Source organism: Pituophis catenifer, unplaced genomic scaffold (assembly GCF_029215685.1).
Source record: "Pituophis catenifer annectens isolate HBS135680 unplaced genomic scaffold, rPitCat1.0.hap2 SCAF_15, whole genome shotgun sequence".
Classification (NCBI taxonomy): Eukaryota; Metazoa; Chordata; class Lepidosauria; order Squamata; family Colubridae; genus Pituophis; species Pituophis catenifer.
In genome coordinates, this window is record NW_027256895.1 from 9310894 (window position 1) to 9332433 (window position 21540).

General features: G+C 37.8%; 1 protein-coding gene across 1 annotated transcript; it reads right to left on the bottom strand.

Moving 5' to 3' along the window:
* Positions 1-8196: 8196 nt before the first annotated feature.
* Positions 8197-16394, bottom strand: LOC139324320 (vomeronasal type-2 receptor 26-like). Its single transcript, XM_070954043.1, has 6 exons — positions 16231-16394; positions 14973-15264; positions 12167-13030; positions 11450-11677; positions 10912-11038; positions 8197-9089 (listed from the first exon to the last, which is right to left on the bottom strand). The coding sequence occupies exons 1-6, from the start codon at positions 16392-16394 to the stop codon at positions 8197-8199; spliced, it is 2568 nt and encodes an 855-aa protein (XP_070810144.1).
* Positions 16395-21540: the final 5146 nt, after the last annotated feature.

The window sequence follows — 21540 nt, forward strand, 5'->3', positions numbered from 1 at the left end:
CAATAAGATGAAAACATGACTTTAGAATTTGACCTGGCACATGAATTATAGTTATTTTGTATAGAATAATGTATAGTTAAGGATGAAGCTTTTTTTTTAACTTTTGTTTCACTATATTGTATAAACACTGTACCTCCGAAAGGAGAGATAGATTGTATATTTTCTTTTTGTTTTGGAAAACTCAATAAAGTATTTATAAAAATAAATAAATAAATAAATAAAAATTCTTAAGAAGGCTCTTAACTAATTAAGAACTAGAGAAATGTCCTCATCCCTGGACCTACCTGTGGTATTTTGTAGAACTCTACAATATCTGCCATATGGGATGAAGTTTCTGATCCAAGTCCTCCAATAATGGCCACGAGATCTGTCTGAAGTCCACATTTGTAGTTGGGCATAAATCTATCTGATTTGAAGAGCAGGTCCAGGGTGGTCCGAAAAGTCATCCTTGCATCATAATAACTGTCGTGAATATGGAACCCAAGGGTAATATTGGGCAAGATTTCTTGATTCTCATTGATTTCCTTGACAGCAAAGGCCAAGGAAAGGAGATGTTGGTAGAATTTTGTAATCAGACTGTAAGTAAAAAATGTTTCGTTTTAGAAAGTGAATGAATTAATTGATCACCAAGAATACAGGGCCTGGTGGCTCAGCAGACTGATAGCATTGTGATTAACACCAGCTGTCTGCAATTACTATAAGTTCGAATCTCACCAGGCTCAAGGTTGACTCAGCCTTCCATCCTTTCTAAGGTAGGTAAATTGAGGACCCAGTTTGTGGGGGCAATAAGCTGACTTTGTATAAATATACAAAAGTATGAAGGCTATTGCTTAACGCATTGTAAGCCGCCCTGAGTCTCCCAAGAAGGGCGGCATATAAATCAAATTAAAAAAAATAATAAAAAAATAGCCATTTGTACCTGTGATCGGAATTTAAAAGATTAAATTCCCTTTATACTGTTTCAAAGTATCATGGAAGTCATTCATTAAACAATACAGTAATTTATATTTTTAGATTGTCTATTATTGGCCAATGAGAAAGATGTTGTGTTCTGTTTCATAGAGAGGAAACTAAACTTATTCCGCTTCTTTATTTTAATCTTCTTTAACCATTTTTGTTCTTCCATTTCCTCCTTTTTCTGAGGAAATGTGTTAATTGTAAAGAACGTTTTTCCATTTTTGCATTGCATTTATGGAGATGAGTGATCATTTCTGAACATTTTCTTCTTATATTAAGAATTCCTACTTTATGTATTTATATTCTAGTTGTTGAAGTGTGTGGTGCTTTCTGAGCTTGATCGTTCCCTTTCAAATATTTTGCCTCCCAAGTAGGTAACATATTAAAAGCTTTGCAATGCTCTTCGGAACACTAAACTTATTACCTAACCTGATAATAAAATATCTGCATGAAATAACCAAGCTTAGATATCATGAAAGATTGTTTTGATTATACCTGAGCTATATATGCTGTCTGACATTAGTAATCTAGGTGTCCCTTAGACATTCAAATTCATATTTGTACCACTTTTTTCAAAATAATATAAAGACTCCCTCATTTCCATAGAGGCATAAAATCTGAAATCTCAGGGGTGAAAAATCAAGAAATGCTTGGTTTGACTTGTGACTTTATCTGCCTTCTTCGAGACCCTTGTGAGTCAAAGAAACTGATGTAGATATCTAGAAACGATCATTAGGTGAAGAAAGATATGAGATTTGCTTACTCTGAAAGTCCATAGAGCTCCCGAGAAGGATGTTCATAAAATAAATGTTCTCTGAAGGCATAGATGATATGTGAAGCCATCCCTCCAATGAGGACATCACCAGGTTGGTACCATTCATGTGGAACCGGAAAAGGATCAACCTCTGGACACTTGAGTGCCTTCATTTTGATCACGGGGAACATCAGAAAAAACAGTGCATCAACTGCTAAAAAATCTTCTAAAAGAGGTCTCCAACAGATCAACCCACACCAATGGATCTGACTTAGCATCCTGGGTTTTCCCAATACGCCGCCTAAGAGAAAAGCATCAATCTAAATCTTTAACTTCAGTGGAGATACAGAAATAAGCAATGACTGAGATTTCTACAACCCAAATCTGAAATTGGTCTGATCAAAGAAAGAACAGATGCTGGAGAAAACAAACTCAATAGCCCTGTTTGATTCTTCTCACCACCTCAAGCTCTTCATGGAACCAGAGTTCATTTACAGCATCTTTCAGCCATGCATTCTGGTTTCACTGCTTTCCTGAAAATCTCTGGAGCTTTAAGCAGATAAACCCATTATAGTAATTTGGACTCTTCAAGGAAAAGTTAATTATTTACTTCATAATAAACAAGATGTGCAATAGCTATTATTTAGCTTAGCATGGAACTGAAGAATTTTTGCTTGGAAAAAAATAATGCTTCAATTTTCATTAACCATTGCAGTATTTCCCAGCCACTTATAGAATCAAATAGAGACTACAACGTTAACTGGGTGTATCAGTGTAAAAAAACCAAAAAAATCAAAAACAAAAACAAAACAGCAATTTTGATAAATACAGGGCCTTATAGAGATTGTACTTATTGAAGATGGGATGTCATGAAAAACGTGAAAAAGATTACAGTGAAAAATCACCCCATAGATATAAAATTTCACTAAGAACCGAATGTGAGTTTAGGGTGTTTTTCTTTTCACTTGTGTCAAAATATTATACAAGTCTTACAGAGAGTGTTATTCAGGGGTGAAATCCAGTAGGTTCTGACAGGTTCTAGAGAACCAGTAGCAGAAAGTTTGAGCAGTACGGAGAACTGGCAAATACCATCTCTGGCTGGCCCCAGAGTGGGGTAGGAATGGAGATTTTGCAGTATCCTTCACCTGGTGTGGGGTGGGAATGGAGATTTTGCAGCATCTTTCCCCTGTATGCCCACCACACCACGCCCACCAAGCCACGCCCACAGAACCGGTAATAAAAAAAAATTGGATTTCACCACTGGTGTTATTCAGATAAGCATGTCTTTCCATCCTAAAATCTATAATCTCAATAGGGAAAACTTTGACCCAACCTGGAGAATATATTCATAATTCATAAGTTTTTTTGTCAAGCATACATAAGATAAAAGTATAAACATAATTTGAATACATGAAAAGAGTAAGTAGAAAGGCATATTAGGACAGGGACAGTAGGCACGCTGGTGCATTTATGCACGCCCCTTACTGTTCTGCCCCAGCTACGGGGTCCCAAGAAGTGTAGCACACACACACAGCTCCAAAAACTCTGTTTAATACAAACAGACCCCTTTCAAAATGCAGGCTTTAACCACAAATGTCCTTATCAGCCTGCTATGAATTACAGAGATTAAACAAAGTCCGACAAGGGTTGGCAATCAGCCCAGAAACCAAGTTGTAACAAAAAACTCACTCTCAAAATGCTCTGCATAGGACCAAACGTTGTTTCCAGCAACGTTTGCAATCTGTATGCTAACTTAAATAGGCTAAGGGAGTGGCCAATTAACCCCAAGCCTTACTCTCAAGGAGACTTCCTCCTGAGTAGCCACTCCTGCCTTTTGGCAGCCCTACGTGCTTAAGCATTGAGAAAAGGCTCCTCCACTTCACTCTCTTCACTTGAAGGAGCCTCTGGAGGTTCTGAAGGCCTGGCTGAGTCTTATTTATTTATTTATTTTGTTGCATTTCTATGCCGCCCAACTCCCAAGGGATTCTGCCTCTGCCACCAGATCCTCTTCAGCCTCCTTGCTGTCCAACTCAAGCGTCGGCTACACAGGCTGCTGGCGCGACACCACACCAGCCTCCTCGTTGTCAGGATCAGCCACAATCCACGCAGGCCGCTGGTGGGCCACAACACTTACAGACCTCTTAGGAAAGGGGTGAGGTCAACAGTAGACAGTTTAAGGTTAAAATTTGGGGGGTTTGGGGAAGAAACCACAGAGTCAGGTAGTGCATTCCAGGCACTGACCACTCTGTTACTGAAGTCATATTTTCTGCAATAGAATTTGGAACGATTTACCTTGAGTTTGTATCTTTTATTTGTTCATGTATTGTTGTGGTTGAAGCTGAAGTAGTCATTGACAGGTAGGACTTTGTGACCGATAATTTTATATACTATGCTTAGGTCAGACTGAAGTCGGCATAGTTCTAATTTGTCTAAGACCAAAATTTGGAGTCTGGTGGCATAAGGTATTTTATTGCGGTTAGAGGAATGAAGGACTCTTCTCGTAAAATATCTCTGGACTCCCTCGATTGTATTTATGTCCAATATGCAATGCAGGTTCCAGACAGATGAGCTGTATTCAAGAATTGGTCTAGCAAATGTTTTGTATCCTCTAGTTAGTAGTACAACATTACCAGAGAAGAAGCTACGCAAGATTAGGTTAACAACTCTTAATGCCTTTTTAGCAATGTTGTTGCTGTGTCATGAGCTTTTTTTCAGGTGCTGGGCCCATTAAAACAAGAGATATTTCCAAAACAGAGCATGGCTCCAAGAGACACTCAATTCAGAATTTTCTCCTCCACTAAAAATAGACATTATTTTTCCTTGATCACTAATCACTAATTTCCTTTTTCCTAATATATACCCTTCCAATTGGTTAGAAATGTTATTTTCACTTCCTACTTGTGAAATCTGATAAAGACTCAGAATCTCAGCAATGTGGTAGAAGGCATCGGTTTTAAGTGCTCCAATGACGCCCAGAAAGGTTTTCTTGGTGCCCCATTTATAGTTGGGGAGGAATCTATTCGAACTGAAAAGCAGGTCCAAAGTGTTCCAATAACTCATCATTCCATCAGAGCAGCTGTCATAGATATGGAACCCATGAGTGACGTTAGTCAAGAATCTGGGATTCCTATCAATATGCTGGTAGAATTTGGTTACTCCTCTGTTGAGAAAAAAATTTAAACTAAATTTCTACTTTAGGAATTGACTTGTTAAGACACTTTATTTCCATCTATCATTACAAATTTCCTTTATAGTGGAAAGGCAACATTAAAATAATTTGTGTGGATTTGCAACTAAATTGTTTCATCGTGAGCACAGAATTATTTCTGATTATTTATGATGTGCATCTAAAACTTTAGAATGTCTACAAATCCTGCGAATAGTATATTTATATATATATATATATATATATATATATATATATATATATATATATATATATATATATATATATATATATATATATCAATTTTCTTACTTCTTCGTAGGGTTTATGTGTGTTTTTCTTCTAGCCAGGTTTTCCCTACGTAGCCAAGGTTTTTTTGTAGCTCCAGCTCAGTAGAATCTCATCTACTCGGTTCTGGGCTTTTTTCTTTTCTAACACCTAGCAAGCTCTCACTGGCTAGAAGAAAAACACACATAAACCCTACGAAGAAGTAAGAAAATTGATACTATGCCTTTACAGGGAGGAGATGGGTGTGGCCTACTGATGACAGCTAACGAGCTAGAAATGGATCTATTTAGGTCTCCCACCTAGCAGTGAGAGCTTGCTAGGTGTTAGAAAAGAAAAAAGCCCAGAACCGAGTAGATGAGATTCTACTGAGCTGGAGCTACAAAAAAAACCTTGGCTACGTAGGGAAAACCTGGCTAGAAGAAAAACATATATATATATATATATATATATATATATATATATATATATATATATATATATATATATATATATATATATATATATTTTCTTACTTCTTCGTAGGGTTTATGTGTGTTTTTCTTCTAGCCAGGTTTTCCCTACGTAACCAAGGTTTTTTGTAGCTCCAGCTCAGTAGAATCACATCCACTCGATTCTGGGCTTTTTTCTTTTCTAACAGCTAGCAAGCTCTTACTGCACATAAAAGCCTACGAAAAAGAAAAAAGACACATTGTTCCTTTACAGGGAGGATATCTGAGAAGTGGGTGTGGCTCACTGATGAAGCCTTATAAGGCAGAAATAGCTATCTGAGTCTCCCAGAGAGCAACACAGAGTTGCAGTTTGTCAGCAAAAAAAAGGCCCAGAAACTTGTGAATGAGATTTCACAGAACCAGGGCTGCAGAACAACCTAGTTTACGTAGGTAAAACCTGGCTAGAAAGAATATGCATATATATATATATATTTGCCATATTATTTAACATACATACAAACATACATTCATACATACATACATACATACATACATACATACATACATACATATGTATGTATGTATGTATGTATGTTAAATAATATGGCAAAAAAAAAAATCCAAGAAAAGTGGAAATGCCATTTATTTATGAACATAAACTATTCTTTTCAATGTTCCTTTGAAATGGGCAATTAAAACTAATAAATATTTCCACATTTGGGTTCTTCTGGTTGCTCTTAAAGTATGCAACCTGGTATCCTACTTAAAGTATGCAATTTGGAATCCTACTTTGAAGAATTTCTTTACTTGTCTCCAGGATTATGAAAATCTGCTCATGGAATGTTGCCCTTTAAATGGAAGTGGATCTTTGTTTGATCTACTTCTCTTCTCCAATTTTGTACCGCAGCCTGGTGGAAGTTAACCATGGTGGTATGAATTTCTCTCTTATAAATAATATTGTTTTATTTTATTGTTACCCTACCAAATGATAGTCTGCAGCTTATTTCTTGAGTGTTGATTCTGTCAACTTGCAAAGCTTTCCTGACCAGCTCCAAAGTTGCCATAGGGGGATCCAGTTGACAGCTGCATCGAGGAATTTACACCTCAGTCAAAACAAAACACATCCTAGCCAGCCAAAGTCAAGGCCATCTCCACAGAAACCAGTAATGACCGGACCAGTCTATGACCTGCAAAATTGCTTCGTTGGGAAATTTGACTGACGACAAAAATTGGGGGAGGAGGAAACATGGTCAGAGGCAAGGTGCAGATTGGGTGAAGTCAGAGTTGGCTTCACTTGGTTCGTCCCAACATGATGCTCCTAATAAACAACTGGATTTTTCTTGAAACTTTGCTTGAGATTCCTGATTTCATTAGGGCATCGGTCGGAACTCTTTATTGTTCACAGTTGATTTTAAGAGAAAAATATAATCCAACACTTCAGGATTTTCTTTATCTTATTAAGCTGCCACATAGAAGTGTGGGGGGGGTGTCTTATTTATTTTTCCAAACTTATTTTTCCAAAGCACCAGAAGGCAAAACATGAAACAATGGATGGAACTAATCAAGGAGAGAAGCAACCTGATTAAGGAGAAACTTCCTAACAGTGAGGAAAATTATCGAGTGGAACAGCTTTGCCTTCAGAAGTTGTAGGTGCTTCATCACTGGAGGTTTCTAAGAAAAGACTGGACATCCACCTATTCAAAAGAGTAATTATATTCTGGCTGTGTTGCCTTTGTGCCACATCCTGGGTCATCACATTTTCCATACCATGAGGCTAATGGCAGGAGCTATGGAATTGATGCTTTCCAAATGGCCAGTACTATCTAACACACCATCCACACACCTTAGAAGACAGTTTTAAAAAGGGAGTGGAAAAAAATGTGAGGCAAATCTGATTATTACCCATACATGAGGATTATCATGATCTAATATTCAGACTCATATCTTGTAATCCACCATGGTAACCTGGACAGCAATTAATATTTAATTGATATTGAGACAGTAAGTTGCCAGGAATGGGCAACTTCTAACCAGTTCCATTTGATTTATTATCTGATACAGTTCAATACCCTTCTGGCTTTGTTCTTCCAAGGGAAAAATAGACAGCACTCATTCAGATCCAAACCGACAATGGCAGGTATCAATATTGGAAATCCAAATGGGGACTAAATGTGACTGTGAGAATGTCTTGGAAGCTTTCCATCTTATTGGGAGGAAATGCCCCACTGGAGGTTCCCTGGTTACCGGCATGAACTGCATCATCTTGAGGATATTGCTATCCAGGCCATAGGCTTAGCTACTCTAATAACTGCTAATACATTTTTAATTTTTTCCCATAATTTTATTCATCATTCATATTGTGCATTTTCAAAATAATTCACTGTTCTGGTGTTTTATATTTTGACTGGGGAATTCTGGGAGTCAAAGTCCATACAGTTTAAACCTGTCAAGGTTGAGAAATATTGCTCATTCGTTATATGCCATAAGAAATAAATGAATAAATAAACTCTGAAATTATATAATTAACTCTTAATTGAATATCACCATCTCATTTAAACTCAGTATTGTTGGAAAAAATATAACACGCCTATGATACAATAACTTTATTTTATTAGTCCTTTCTTAGTGTTTAGTTCTGGTTTAAGAACAATGATGAAGCATTTTGGGAAAAAGATGCATCCCAATAACCCAGCACTGGAGGACAAGATGGAGAAGATCTCCACAGCCACCATGGCTTTTCCATTGGTACTCAGATAAGTTGGAACAAAGGAGATCCACACACTGCAGAAAATCAACATGCTGAAAGTGATGAACTTGGCTTCATTAAAGCTGCCAGGTAAATTACGGGCAAGGAAAGCCACAGTGAAGCTGGCAATAGCCAAGAAGCCCAGATAGCCCAGGACACAATAGAACATGAAGATAGAGCCTTCATTGCATTGCAAAATCATGGTTTCTGTAAGGGAATTCATGTCTAACTCAGGGAATGGAGGAGATGTTGCCAGCCACAGAATGCAAAGACCTGTTTGAAGAAAAGAACAAGAAAGGATAATGGAAAGAGCCAATCTTTTCCCCACCCATTTTCTCATTGAAGAACCTGGCTTAGTAGCTATGAAAGCGACAACCACGGTAATAGTTTTAGCTAACACACAAGAAACAGCTGCTGAGAAGATAATGCTGAATGCTGGTTGCCGGAGAAGACAAGTTACTTTCCCTGGCTGACCAAGGAATAACAAGGAAGAGAGAAAGCAGAGCAGAAGGGCGATAAGGAGAGTGTAAGTGAGGTCCCGGTTGTTGGCTTTGACGATGGGGGTATCTCTCCGCTTAAGGAAAATTCCAAGCACACTGATTGTCATGAAGGAAAAGGAAACAGCAGCTGAGGCCAGACTGATCCCTAAAGGTTCTTCAAAGGACAGGAAATGCATTGTTTTGTTAAGGCATCGATCTTGCTTTTGACTTGGATACTGATCCTCAGGACATTTGAAACAATCTTCTGTATCTGGATAAAAAGATCAAAAAGAAAGTCATTTACTTTCTATTTCTTTCCAATATGTTCTATAATATTGTTTGAAGACTGACATTCCTTCCAATCCTACTTAGCCATGACCTTGTCAGAAATTCAGAAATTCCAATCAGAATTTCTGAAATTTAGAAAATAAGGTGGGTTGCAGTCCCTCTCCCTCTCTATCACTCTTTCCTTCTCTTCAATATTGATGATTACACTTTTTAAGCCAATTTTACAATAGTTAAGCAGATAGTTTTCAATTTTCTCTTTTACAGTGTCATACAATGCTTTGGATAATAATAATAATAATAATAATAATAATAATAATAATAATAATAATAATAATAATAATAATAATAATAATAATAATAATAATAATAATAATAATAATTTTATTTCTATACCGCCCTTCTCCCGAAGGACTCAGGGCGGTGTACAGCCTATTTAAAAACACAGAACAAAACAACAATTAAAATTTAAAATCATTAAATAATTAGGCTCCAATTAAAATCCCAGAAATTTAAAATACCCCAATTTAAAATCGTTATGTTAATAGCCCGGCCTGGCGGAACAACAGGGTCTTCAGTGCGCAGCGAAACACCCGGAGGTCGGAGATCTTACGCATTTCCGGGGGCAGTTCATTCCACAGGGCTGGGGCTCCCACAGAGAAGGCCCTCCCCCTGGGTGTTGCCAGTCGACATAACTTGGCCGATGGCACCCTGAGGAGACCCTCTCTGTGGGAGCGGACTGGTCGGTGGGAAGCTATTGGTGGCAGAAGTCGGTCTCGAAGGTACCCGGGTCCTATGCCATGGAGCTCTTTAAAGGTGGTAACCAACACCTTGAATTGCACCCGGAAGACCACTGGGAGCCAGTGCAGCTCGCGCAGGAGGGGTGTCACATGGGCGCAACGAGTTGTACCCATAACCACCCGCGCGGCCGCATTCTGGACCAGTTGGAGCCTCCGAGTGCTCTTCAAGGGGAGCCCCATGTAGAGAGCATTACAATAGTCCAGCCGGGAGGTGACAAGGGCGTGAGTGACCGTGCGCAGGGCATCCCGATCCAGAAAGGGCCGCAACTGGCGAATCAGGCAAACCTGATAAAAGGCCCCCCTGGCCACGGCCGTCATATGCTCTTCTAAAGACAGCCGTGTGTCCAGGAGGACACCCAGATTGCAAGCCCTCTCTGTGGGGGGCAAAGATTCACCCCCAATAGTCAGCGATGGCACCTGCTGACTATATCGGGGCGCCGGAAGCCACAGCCACTCGGTCTTGGAGGGGTTGAGTCTGAGCCTGTTCCTCCCCATCCATACAGTCATATGGATGACCACCATATAAAAGATGGCTGGGCCAAAATTTGACCTTGGTCACTATGTATACCTTGGCCTGCAGGTGACATCTTCAGGGACCCAAATAAATAGTTTGGATTTTGAATTCTGAGACAAAAATGTCATATCAGAAAAGATTGGATATATGAATGCTGGGATCTTGCGAAGTATCTTAGTATTCTCAAATATGAGAGATTATTAATAACTGAGGTTTATAGGGATTGCTTTGTTCCTTGTTTTGAAGCAGGGTTAAACTGAATTTTATTGAGGGCCGCATCAGGGTTGTGTTTGAACTCAGAGGGTTTTGTGTGTGTGTGTGTGTGGCCCGGGGTAGCCGTGGTCACTGTGGGCATGACAGGCCTTGAGTTTGACACCCCTGCTTTAGAAGGTGGAAAACATCATCTTTAGTAAGAAATAGAAAAATCGTAATTTATGACAAAACAATTTGTTTGCAGCCATTGTCTCCAAAATTTGAAGGATTTCATTACTGACCTATCTTGGTAGAAATCTTCCCCTGTGGACACGGCATACAATCATAGCAGCAAAAGCTTTTCTCTTCAGATTGTCTCTTCCAAGATCCAGAATGACAGTATTGATTGCACAGAGAAACTGGAAGAACCTGTTTATAACATGAAAAATGTTGCACCATTAGTTGCCGAGTTGTTAATCATTTGAAAATAGAGGTAATTAATCATCTTATGAAGGGAATCATGGCCAGCAGAGATCCCTTGGAGATAATTTAAGCTATTTCTTTCATTGTTTAAAGAAGATGTCAAAATATAAACATTCCACATGCTTGCAGTCCATACTTCATTAAAACTTTTGTGCCATTCAAGAATTGCCTAGAGGCATTTGAAATGCATATTCTTTAAAAAATAAAATAAGAAACTGGAATACCTCATAAATAACATTTTTTAAAAGTTGCAAAGAGATTCACCAAGTTTTTCTTCACTGGGTATAATGGAGGAACATGATACATTTTTTTAGGAAAATGTATGCAGCAATCTGACCCATTCAAGAATACCCATACCTGGTTAAAATCTTTGTGCCATGCAATCAAATTTTCATTCATAATCAATTCATTTCCATCTGCAGCATTGGGATCTAATCTTCCAACTTTCACTCTCTGGATGGATTTGTTTGAAAAGGTGATCATGTTGATGATGTCAAATCCTTCTGCAATTTCCATGTTCTCATTAAAGGACACTGTTTCTCCTGCTGAGTTATTGAAAGAAATGCTTTGAAGAAATGGGTGCAGCTACAGAGGAAGAAGGAGGAGAAGGAGGAAGAGGAGGGGGGAGGAGGAGGAGGAGGAGGAGGAGGAGGAGGAGGAGGAGGAGGAAGATGAAGTTTAAAGTATAGTGGGATAAAACATTCTATAAAACATTTTCCTTTCTTTGCAAATTTCTGTATGCAGCTTGATGGGACAATAATCAAGAATTAACATGGAGAGTATCATTATATACAGTAATGAGTGCACTGCCTTCCATTTTCATGGATATAAAAAGGCAATATATTACTGTCAATAGTATTTCACATCGTCCTCTTGGTTAGAAAGTGGAATGGAACCCAGTGGTAGGATTTAATGAATGCAGAAGAATAGTACTTTCCTTACGTATTTATCATTGATTGATTAATTTAATCATAGCTATTTGAATGATATATTGTGCCTGAAAACATGTTTCAGCTCATTTTGTGATCCAAGTCACTTTCTAGTTAATGTTTTACATTTCTTGGACAACTTTACCTTAAAAGGTGATAGATCTTGAGCTTCTGGGATTTTATTCACCCATATTTTATTCTGACTGGATTTTTTTGATAGTAAAGCTTGCAAAGAATGAGCCACAGCATAGATACCGTTATAGATGCTATAACTATGACCTGTCATTTGCATTTCAAAGAGAGGTCCAGGAAGACTGTCCAGATTCTCCTCCCCAGTACATTTTCCCATGTCCATTGTTGGTCTTTCTGAATTAGACAAGGAACAGTCAAATGCTTGCTCCCAAAACCCTTTTAGAAATCCATCTCTTTGTCTCCAAAAGGGGTTTATAGACTTCAGAAATTCTTTGAAGGCTAGAACTTCACCTGAATGTATCTGAAAAGAAATGGCCCCATCAAACAATTGGAGATTCCAGGTCCTTACATTTGCTGTAAGTATGAAGTCCACTTGACTTGTTGTGATCCATACCTTTCTAAGGGATATGTTTAATTTATCTTCAGGATCGCTTAAAAATATGGGAGGAATGATCCAGAGAAGTGTATAAGACTCTCCATAGAGAATAAATACGTTTGCTTTCATGTCTGTGAAATGTATATAAAAACTTTGAATTGCATGTATGGATGTATGGACTTCATCCAATGAAAGCTGCGGAGGGATTCTTTGTATGAAGGCTGGACAGATTCCATGATGAGAAAGCATCTTCTGTAGCTTCTTCAAAAAGTGTTCTCCACTTTCATTTTTGACAGCAAAGAGTCCAACCCATTTCCATCCAAAATGTTGAAGCAATCGGATAAACCCAATGTATACAAGACGTTCATTTGGTGCCATAAAATAAAAAGAAGAAAACTTACTGATATGAAATTCTTTTGGAGGGAAGGATCCATATGGGAGCTAAAAGAAAAGCAAAAAGATATTCAACAGGTGATTTAGATTTTCTTCCAACTGTTCATCTTCATGAATTAGTTTCCAGTACAACAGGGTTGAAAATGCAGCTAAATTTCTGTTATTATTTTTCTAATTGGAAGATGATCAAATACCAGCAAGTTGAAATCTGTCTTTACCAGTGCAAGTTAATTTTAATTTTCAATGTCTTGCTAAGTATGGAATGAGATTTCCTTACAATCACATTTTTGTGAAGACAAACACATGAAAATAAATTCTTAAGAAGGCTCTTCTGCCCTTCTGCAGAAAACACATCAAGACCTTGAAAGATGGAAAAAGCTCAAATTGTCTCTGATTTGTAAAATTGCAGCGATTAAAATGAATATCTTACCTAAAATTTTGTTCCTATTCCAAAACATTCCGTTATCATTAGACAAAAAATTCTTTTTGGACTTGAACAAATATATTAGAAATTTTCTGTGGGAGGGCAAGAAATCGAGGATTTCTTTCAAGATACTCCAAGGGAAAAGGAATTTGGGAGGTTTTGGGCTCCCTGACTGGGAACTATATCAAAAGGCAGCAAAAATAATCTGGATCAAGGAGTGGATCAAGTTACAAGATAGGAGAACCCTGATTTTGGAAGGACATGACCTCCTAGAAGGATGGCACTCCTACCTTTGGGATATAAAGAATAAGAAAAAATCCTATTTCCATAAACACAAAATCAGGGAGACTCTTTTTCGCACGTGGGTCGAAATTAGACAGAGGATCTATACCAAGGTACCCAACTGGCTTTCCATCATGGAAGCGTTGGCGGCTCCAAACAGGAGAGATGATTATAAATGGGTTACATACAAGGACATCCTCGATGAAGAAGGGAAACTTAAATCGCTGGATCTATTGAGGGATCAGGGCTTTAACTTGGATTGGTGGAACTATTTTCAGATCAACTCAAGATTCCAAAAAGATAGAGACAAATTCGGTATAGCAGCGAAACACGGAAACTTTGACAAAATTATTTGGGGAACAGATAAAAAAATGTTAACAAAAATTTATAACTTTCTATTAGATGAAGATAAGGCAGAGTCCATAGCAAAAAATCAACTGAACATCTTGGAAAAAAATCTAGGACATAGACTAAATTTTAATGATTGGGAGATAGCTTGGAATAGAAGCTACAAAATAACCAAATCAACAACGTTTAGGGAAAATCATTACAAATTGTTACACAGGTGGTATCTAGCCCCAGCAAGGCTAGCCAATATGTTTCCAAATCTCTCTCCCACATGTTGGAAATGTGGAAAAATGGTCGGCACCTTTTATCACTTATGGTGGACTTGCCCAGAGACTAAAAAGTACTGGTCCAAAATCCGACACTGGCTCTGTGAAATAACGGGACAGGAGGTAGTCCTAGCCCCAGAACTTTTCCTCCTAGGCATAACCGAAGAAGGCTTTAACAATAATAAAACCCAACTGATAATCCAGATCACAACTGCGGCTAGATTAGCCTTCGCAAAATGCTGGAAAAACAAACTTATACCATCAGAAGAAACTCTAATAAATAAGATCCTAGAGTGCGCAGAAATGGCGAAACTGACAAGTGAGTTAAAAAACGAGGACAACTCAAAATATTATGATGTATGGGGTATTTGGTATCACTGGTTGAACAATAAGATGAAAACATGACTTTAGAATTTGACCTGGCACATGAATTATAGTTATTTTGTATAGAATAATGTATAGTTAAGGATGAAGCTTTTTTTTTAACTTTTGTTTCACTATATTGTATAAACACTGTACCTCCGAAAGGAGAGATAGATTGTATATTTTCTTTTTGTTTTGGAAAACTCAATAAAGTATTTATAAAAATAAATAAATAAATAAATAAAAATTCTTAAGAAGGCTCTTAACTAATTAAGAACTAGAGAAATTTCCTCATCCCTGGACCCACCTGTGGTATTTTGTAGAACTCTACAATATCTGCCATATGGGATGAAGTTTCTGATCCAAGTCCTCCAATAATGGCCACGAGATCTGTCTGAAGTCCACATTTGTAGTTGGGCATAAATCTATCTGATTTGAAGAGCAGGTCCAGGGTGGTCCGAAAAGTCATCCTTGCATCATAATAACTGTCGTGAATATGGAACCCAAGGGTAATATTGGGCAAGATTTCTTGATTCTCATTGATTTCCTTGACAGCAAAGGCCAAGGAAAGGAGATGTTGGTAGAATTTTGTAATCAGACTGTAAGTAAAAAATGTTTCGTTTTAGAAAGTGAATGAATTAATTGATCACCAAGAATACAGGGCCTGGTGGCTCAGCAGACTGATAGCATTGTGATTAACACCAGCTGTCTGCAATTACTATAAGTTCGAATCTCACCAGGCTCAAGGTTGACTCAGCCTTCCATCCTTTCTAAGGTTTAAAAGATTAAATTCCCTTTATACTGTTTCAAAGTATCATGGAAGTCATTCATTAAACAATACAGTAATTTATATTTTTAGATTGTCTATTATTGGCCAATGAGAAAGATGTTGTGTTCTGTTTCATAGAGAGGAAACTAAACTTATTCCGCTTCTTTATTTTAATCTTCTTTAACCATTTTTGTTCTTCCATTTCCTCCTTTTTCTGAGGAAATGTGTTAATTGTAAAGAACGTTTTTCCATTTTTGCATTGCATTTATGGAGATGAGTGATCATTTCTGAACATTTTCTTCTTATATTAAGAATTCCTACTTTATGTATTTATATTCTAGGTGTTGAAGTGTGTGGTGCTTTCTGAGCTTGATCGTTCCCTTTCAAATATTTTGCCTCCCAAGTAGGTAACATATTAAAAGCTTTGCAATGCTCTTCGGAACACTAAACTTATTACCTAACCTGATAATAAAATATCTGCATGAAATAACCAAGCTTAGATATCATGAAAGATTGTTTTGATTATACCTGAGCTATATATGCTGTCTCACATTAGTAATCTAGGTGTCCCTTAGACATTCAAATTCATATTTGTACCACTTTTTTCAAAATAATATAAAGACTCCCTCATTTCCATAGAGGCATAAAATCTGAAATCTCAGGGTGAAAAAATCAAGAAATGCTTGGTTTGACTTGTGACTTTATCTGCCTTCTTCGAGACCCTTGTGAGTCAAAGAAACTGATGTAGATATCTAGAAACGATCATTAGGTGAAGAAAGATATGAGATTTGCTTACTCTGAAAGTCCATAGAGCTCCCGAGAAGGATGTTCATAAAATAAATGTTCTCTGAAGGCATAGATGATATGTGAAGCCATCCCTCCAATGAGGACATCACCAGGTTGGTACCATTCATGTGGAACCGGAAAAGGATCAACCTCTGGACACTTGAGTGCCTTCATTTTGATCACGGGGAACATCAGAAAAAACAGTGCATCAACTGCTAAAAAATCTTCTAAAAGAGGTCTCCAACAGATCAACCCACACCAATGAATCTGACTTAGCATCCTGTGTTTTCCCAACACGCCGCCTAAGAGAAAAGCATCAATCTAAATCTTTAACTTCAGTGGAGATACAGAAATAAGCAATGACTGAGATTTCTACAACCCAAATCTGAAAATGGTCTGATAAAAGAAAGAACAGAAAACAAACTCAATAGCCCTGTTTGATTCTTCTCACAACCTCAAGTTCTTCATGGAACCAGAGTTCATTTACAGTATCTTTCAGCCATGCATTCTGGTTTCACTGCTTTCCTGAAAATCTCTGGAGCTTTAAGCAGATAAACCCATTATAGTAATTTGGACTCTTCAAGGAAAAGTTAATTATTTACTTCATAATAAACAAGATGTGCAATAGCTATTATTTAGCTTAGCATGGAACTGAAGAATTTTTGCTTAGAAAAAATTAATGCTTCAATTTTCATTAACCATTGCAGTATTTCCCAGCCACTTATAGAATCAAATAGAGACTACAATGTTAACTGGGTGTATCAGTGTAAAAAAACAAACAAACAAAAAAAAAAACAGCAATTTTGAAAAATACAGGGCCTTATAGAGATTGTACTTATTGTAGATGGGATGTCATGAAAAACGTGAAGAAGATTACAGTGAAAAATCACCACATAGATATAAAATTTCACTAAAAACCGAATGTGAGTTTAGGGTGTTTTTCTTTTCACTTGTGTCAAAATATTATACAAGTCTTACAGAGAGTGTTATTCAGGGGTGAAATCCAGTAGGTTCTGACAGGTTCTAGAGAACCAGTAGCAGAAATTTTGAGCAGTACAGAGAACTGGCAAATACCATCTCTGGCTGGCCCCAGAGTGGGGTAGGAATGGAGATTTTGCAGTATCCTTCACCTAGTGTGGGGTGGGAATGGAGATTTTGCAGCATCTTTCCCCTGTATGCCCACCACACCACGCCCACCAAGCCACGCCCACAGAACCGGTAATAAAAAAAAATTGGATTTCACCACTGGTGTTATTCAAATAAGCATGTCTTTCCATCCTAAAATCTATAATCTCAATAGGGAAAACTTTGACCCAACCTGGAGAATATATTCATAATTCATAAGTTTTTTTGTCAAGCATACATAAGATAACAGGTAAAAGTATAAACATAATTTGAATACATGAAAAGAGTAAGTAGAAAGGCATATTAGGACAGGGACAGTAGGCACGCTGGTGCATTTATGCACGCCCCTTACTGTTCTGCCCCAGCTACGGGGTCCCAAGAAGTGTAGCACACACACACAGCTCCAAAAACTCTTTTTAATACAAACAGACCCCTTTCAAAATGCAGGCTTTAACCACAAATGTCCTTATCAGCCTGCTATGAATTACAGAGATTAAACAAAGTCCGACAAGGGTTGGCAATCAGCCCAGAAACCAAGTTGTAACAAAAAACTCACTCTCAAGATGCTCTGCGTAGGACCAAACATTGTTTCCAGCAATGTTTGCTATCTGTATGCTAACTTAAATAGGCTAAGGGAGTGGCCAATTAACCCCAAGCCTTACTCTCAAGGAGACTTCCTCCTGAGTAGCCACTCCTGCCTTTTGGCAGCCCTACGTGCTTAAGCATTGAGAAAAGGCTCCTCCACTTCACTCTCTTCACTTGAAGGAGCCTCTGGAGGTTCTGAAGGCCTGGCTGAGTCTTATTTATTTATTTATTTTGTTGCATTTCTATGCCGCCCAACTCCCAAGGGATTCTGCCTCTGCCACCAGATCCTCTTCAGCCTCCTTGCTGTCCAACTCAAGCGTCGGCTACACAGGCTGCTGGCGCGACACCACACCAGCCTCCTCGTTGTCAGGATCAGCCACAATCCACGCAGGCCGCTGGTGGGCCACAACACTTACAGACCTCTTAGGAAAGGGGTGAGGTCAACAGTAGACAGTTTAAGGTTAAAATTTGGGGGGTTTGGGGAAGAAACCACAGAGTCAGGTAGTGCATTCCAGGCACTGACCACTCTGTTACTGAAGTCATATTTTCTGCAATAGAATTTGGAACGATTTACCTTGAGTTTGTATCTTTTATTTGTTCATGTATTGTTGTGGTTGAAGCTGAAGTAGTCATTGACAGGTAGGACTTTGTGACCGATAATTTTATATACTATGCTTAGGTCAGACTGAAGTCGGCATAGTTCTAATTTGTCTAAGACCAAAATTTGGAGTCTGGTGGCATAAGGTATTTTATTGCGGTTAGAGGAATGAAGGACTCTTCTCGTAAAATATCTCTGGACTCCCTCGATTGTATTTATGTCCAATATGCAATGTAGGTTCCAGACAGATGTGCTGTATTCAAGAATTGGTCTAGCAAATGTTTTGTATCCTCTAGTTAGTAGTACAACATTACCAGAGAAGAAGCTATGCAAGATTAGGTTAACAACTCTTAATGCCTTTTTAACAATGTTGTTGCTGTGTCATGAGCTTTTTTTCAGGTTTTGGACCCATTAAAACAAGAGATATTTCCAAAACAGAGCATGGCTCCAAGAGACACTCAATTCAGAATTTTCTCCTCCACTAAAAATAGGCATTATTTTTCCTTGATCACTAATCACTAATTTCCTTTTTCCTAATATATACCCTTCCAATTGGTTAGAAATGTTATTTTCGCTTCCTACTTGTGAAATCTGATAAAGACTCAGAATCTCAGCAATGTGGTAGAAGGCATCGGTTTTAAGTGCTCCAATGACGCCCAGAAAGGTTTTCTTGGTGCCCCATTTATAGTTGGGGAGGAATCTATTCGAACTGAAAAGCAGGTCCAAAGTGTTCCAATAACTCATCATTCCATCAGAGCAGCTGTCATAGATATGGAACCCATGAGTGACGTTAGTCAAGAATCTGGGATTCCTATCAACATGCTGGTAGAATTTGGTTACTCCTCTGTTGAGAAAAAAATTTAAACTAAATTTCTACTTTAGGAATTGACTTTTTAAGACACTTTATTTCCATCTATCATTGCAAATTTCCTTTATAGTGGAAAGGCAACATTAAAATAATTTGTGTGGATTTGCAACTAAATTGTTTCATTGTGAGCACAGAATTATTTTTGATTATTTATGATGTGCATCTAAAACTTTAGAATGTCTACAAATCCTGTGAATAGTATATTTATATATATATATAAATATTTATATATATATAAATATATATATTTTCTTACTTCTTCGTAGGGTTTATGTGTGTTTTTCTTCTAGCCAGGTTTTCCCTACATAACCAAGGTTTTTTGTAGCTCCAGCTCAGTAGAATCACATCCACTCGATTCTGGGCTTTTTTCTTTTCTAACAGCTAGCAAGCTCTTACTGCAAGGTGGGAGACCTAAATAGATCCATTTCTAGCTCGTTTGCTTTCATCAGTAGGCCACACCCATATCTTATGTATCCTCCCTGTAAAGGTACAATATCAATTTTCTTACTTCTTCGTAGGGTGTATATATAGATAGATAGATAGATAGATAGATAGATAGATAGATAGATAGATAGATAGATAGATATAGATATAGATATAGATATAGATATAGATATAGATATAGATATAGAGATAGAGATAGAGATAGAGATAGAGATAGAGATAGAGATAGAGATAGAGATAGAGATAGAGATAGAGATATAGATATAGATATATAGATATATATAGATATATATAGATGTGTGTGTGTGTGTGTGTGTGTGTGTGTGTGTGTGTGTGTGTGTGTTAAATAATATGGCAAAAAAAAAATCCAAGAAAAGTAGAAATGCCATTTATTTATGAACATAAACTATTCTTTTGAATGTTCCTTTGAAATGGGCAATTAAAACTAATAAATATTTCCACATTTGGGTTCTTCTGATTGCTCTTAAAGCATGCAATCTGGTATCCTACTTAAAGTATGCAATTTGGAATCCTACTTTGAAGAATTTCTTTACTTGTCTCCAGGATTATGAAAATCTTCTCATGGAATGTTGCCCTTTAAATGGAAGTGGATCTTTGTTTGATCTACTTCTCTTCTCCAATTTTGTACCGCAGACTGGTGGAAGTTAACCATGGTGGTATGAATTTCTCTCTTATAAATAATATTGTTTTATTTTATTGTTACCCTACCAAATGATAGTCTGCAGCTTATTTCTTGAGTGTTGATTCTGTCAACTTGCAAAGCTTTCCTGACCTGCTCCAAAGTTGCCATAGGGGGATCGAGTCTGGCAGCTGCATCGAGGAATTTACACCTCAGTCAAAACAAAACACATCTTAGCCAGCCAAAGTGAAGGCCATCTCCACAGAAACCAGTAATGACCAGAGGGAGTGACTTCTACGATCTGTGAAATTGCTTCATTGGGGAATTTGACTGATGACAAAAATTGGGGGAGGAGGAAACATGGTCAGAGGCAAGGCGCAGATTGGGTGAAATCAGAGTTGGCTTCACTTGGTTCGTGCCAACATGACCCTCCTAATAAACAACTGGATTTTTCTTGAAACTTTGCTTGAGATTCCTGATTTCATTAGGGCATCGGTCGGAACTCTTTATTGTTCACAGTTGATTTTAAGAGAAAAATATTATCCAACACTTCAGGATTTTCTTTATCTTATTAAGCTGCCACATAGAAGTGTGGGGGGTGTCTTATTTATTTTTCCAAACTTATTTTTCCAAAGCACCAGAAGGCAAGACATGAAACAATGGATGGAACTAATCAAGGAGAGAAGCAACCTGGAATTAAGGAGAAACTTCCTAACAGTGAGGAAAATTAACCACTGGAACAGCTTTGCCTTCAGAAGTTGTAGGGGCTTCATCACTGGAGGTTTCTAAGAAAAGACTGGACATCCATCTATCCAAAAGAGTAATTATATTCTGGCTGTGTTGCCTTTGTGCCACATCCTGGGTCATCACATTATCCATACCATGAGGCTAATGGCAGGAGCTATGAAATTGATGCTTTCCAAATGGCCAGTACTATCTAACACACCATCCACACACCTTAGAAGACAGTTTTAAAAAGGGAGTGGAAAAAAATGTGAGGCAAATCTGATTATTACCCATACATGAGGATTATCATGATCTAATATTCAGACTCATATCT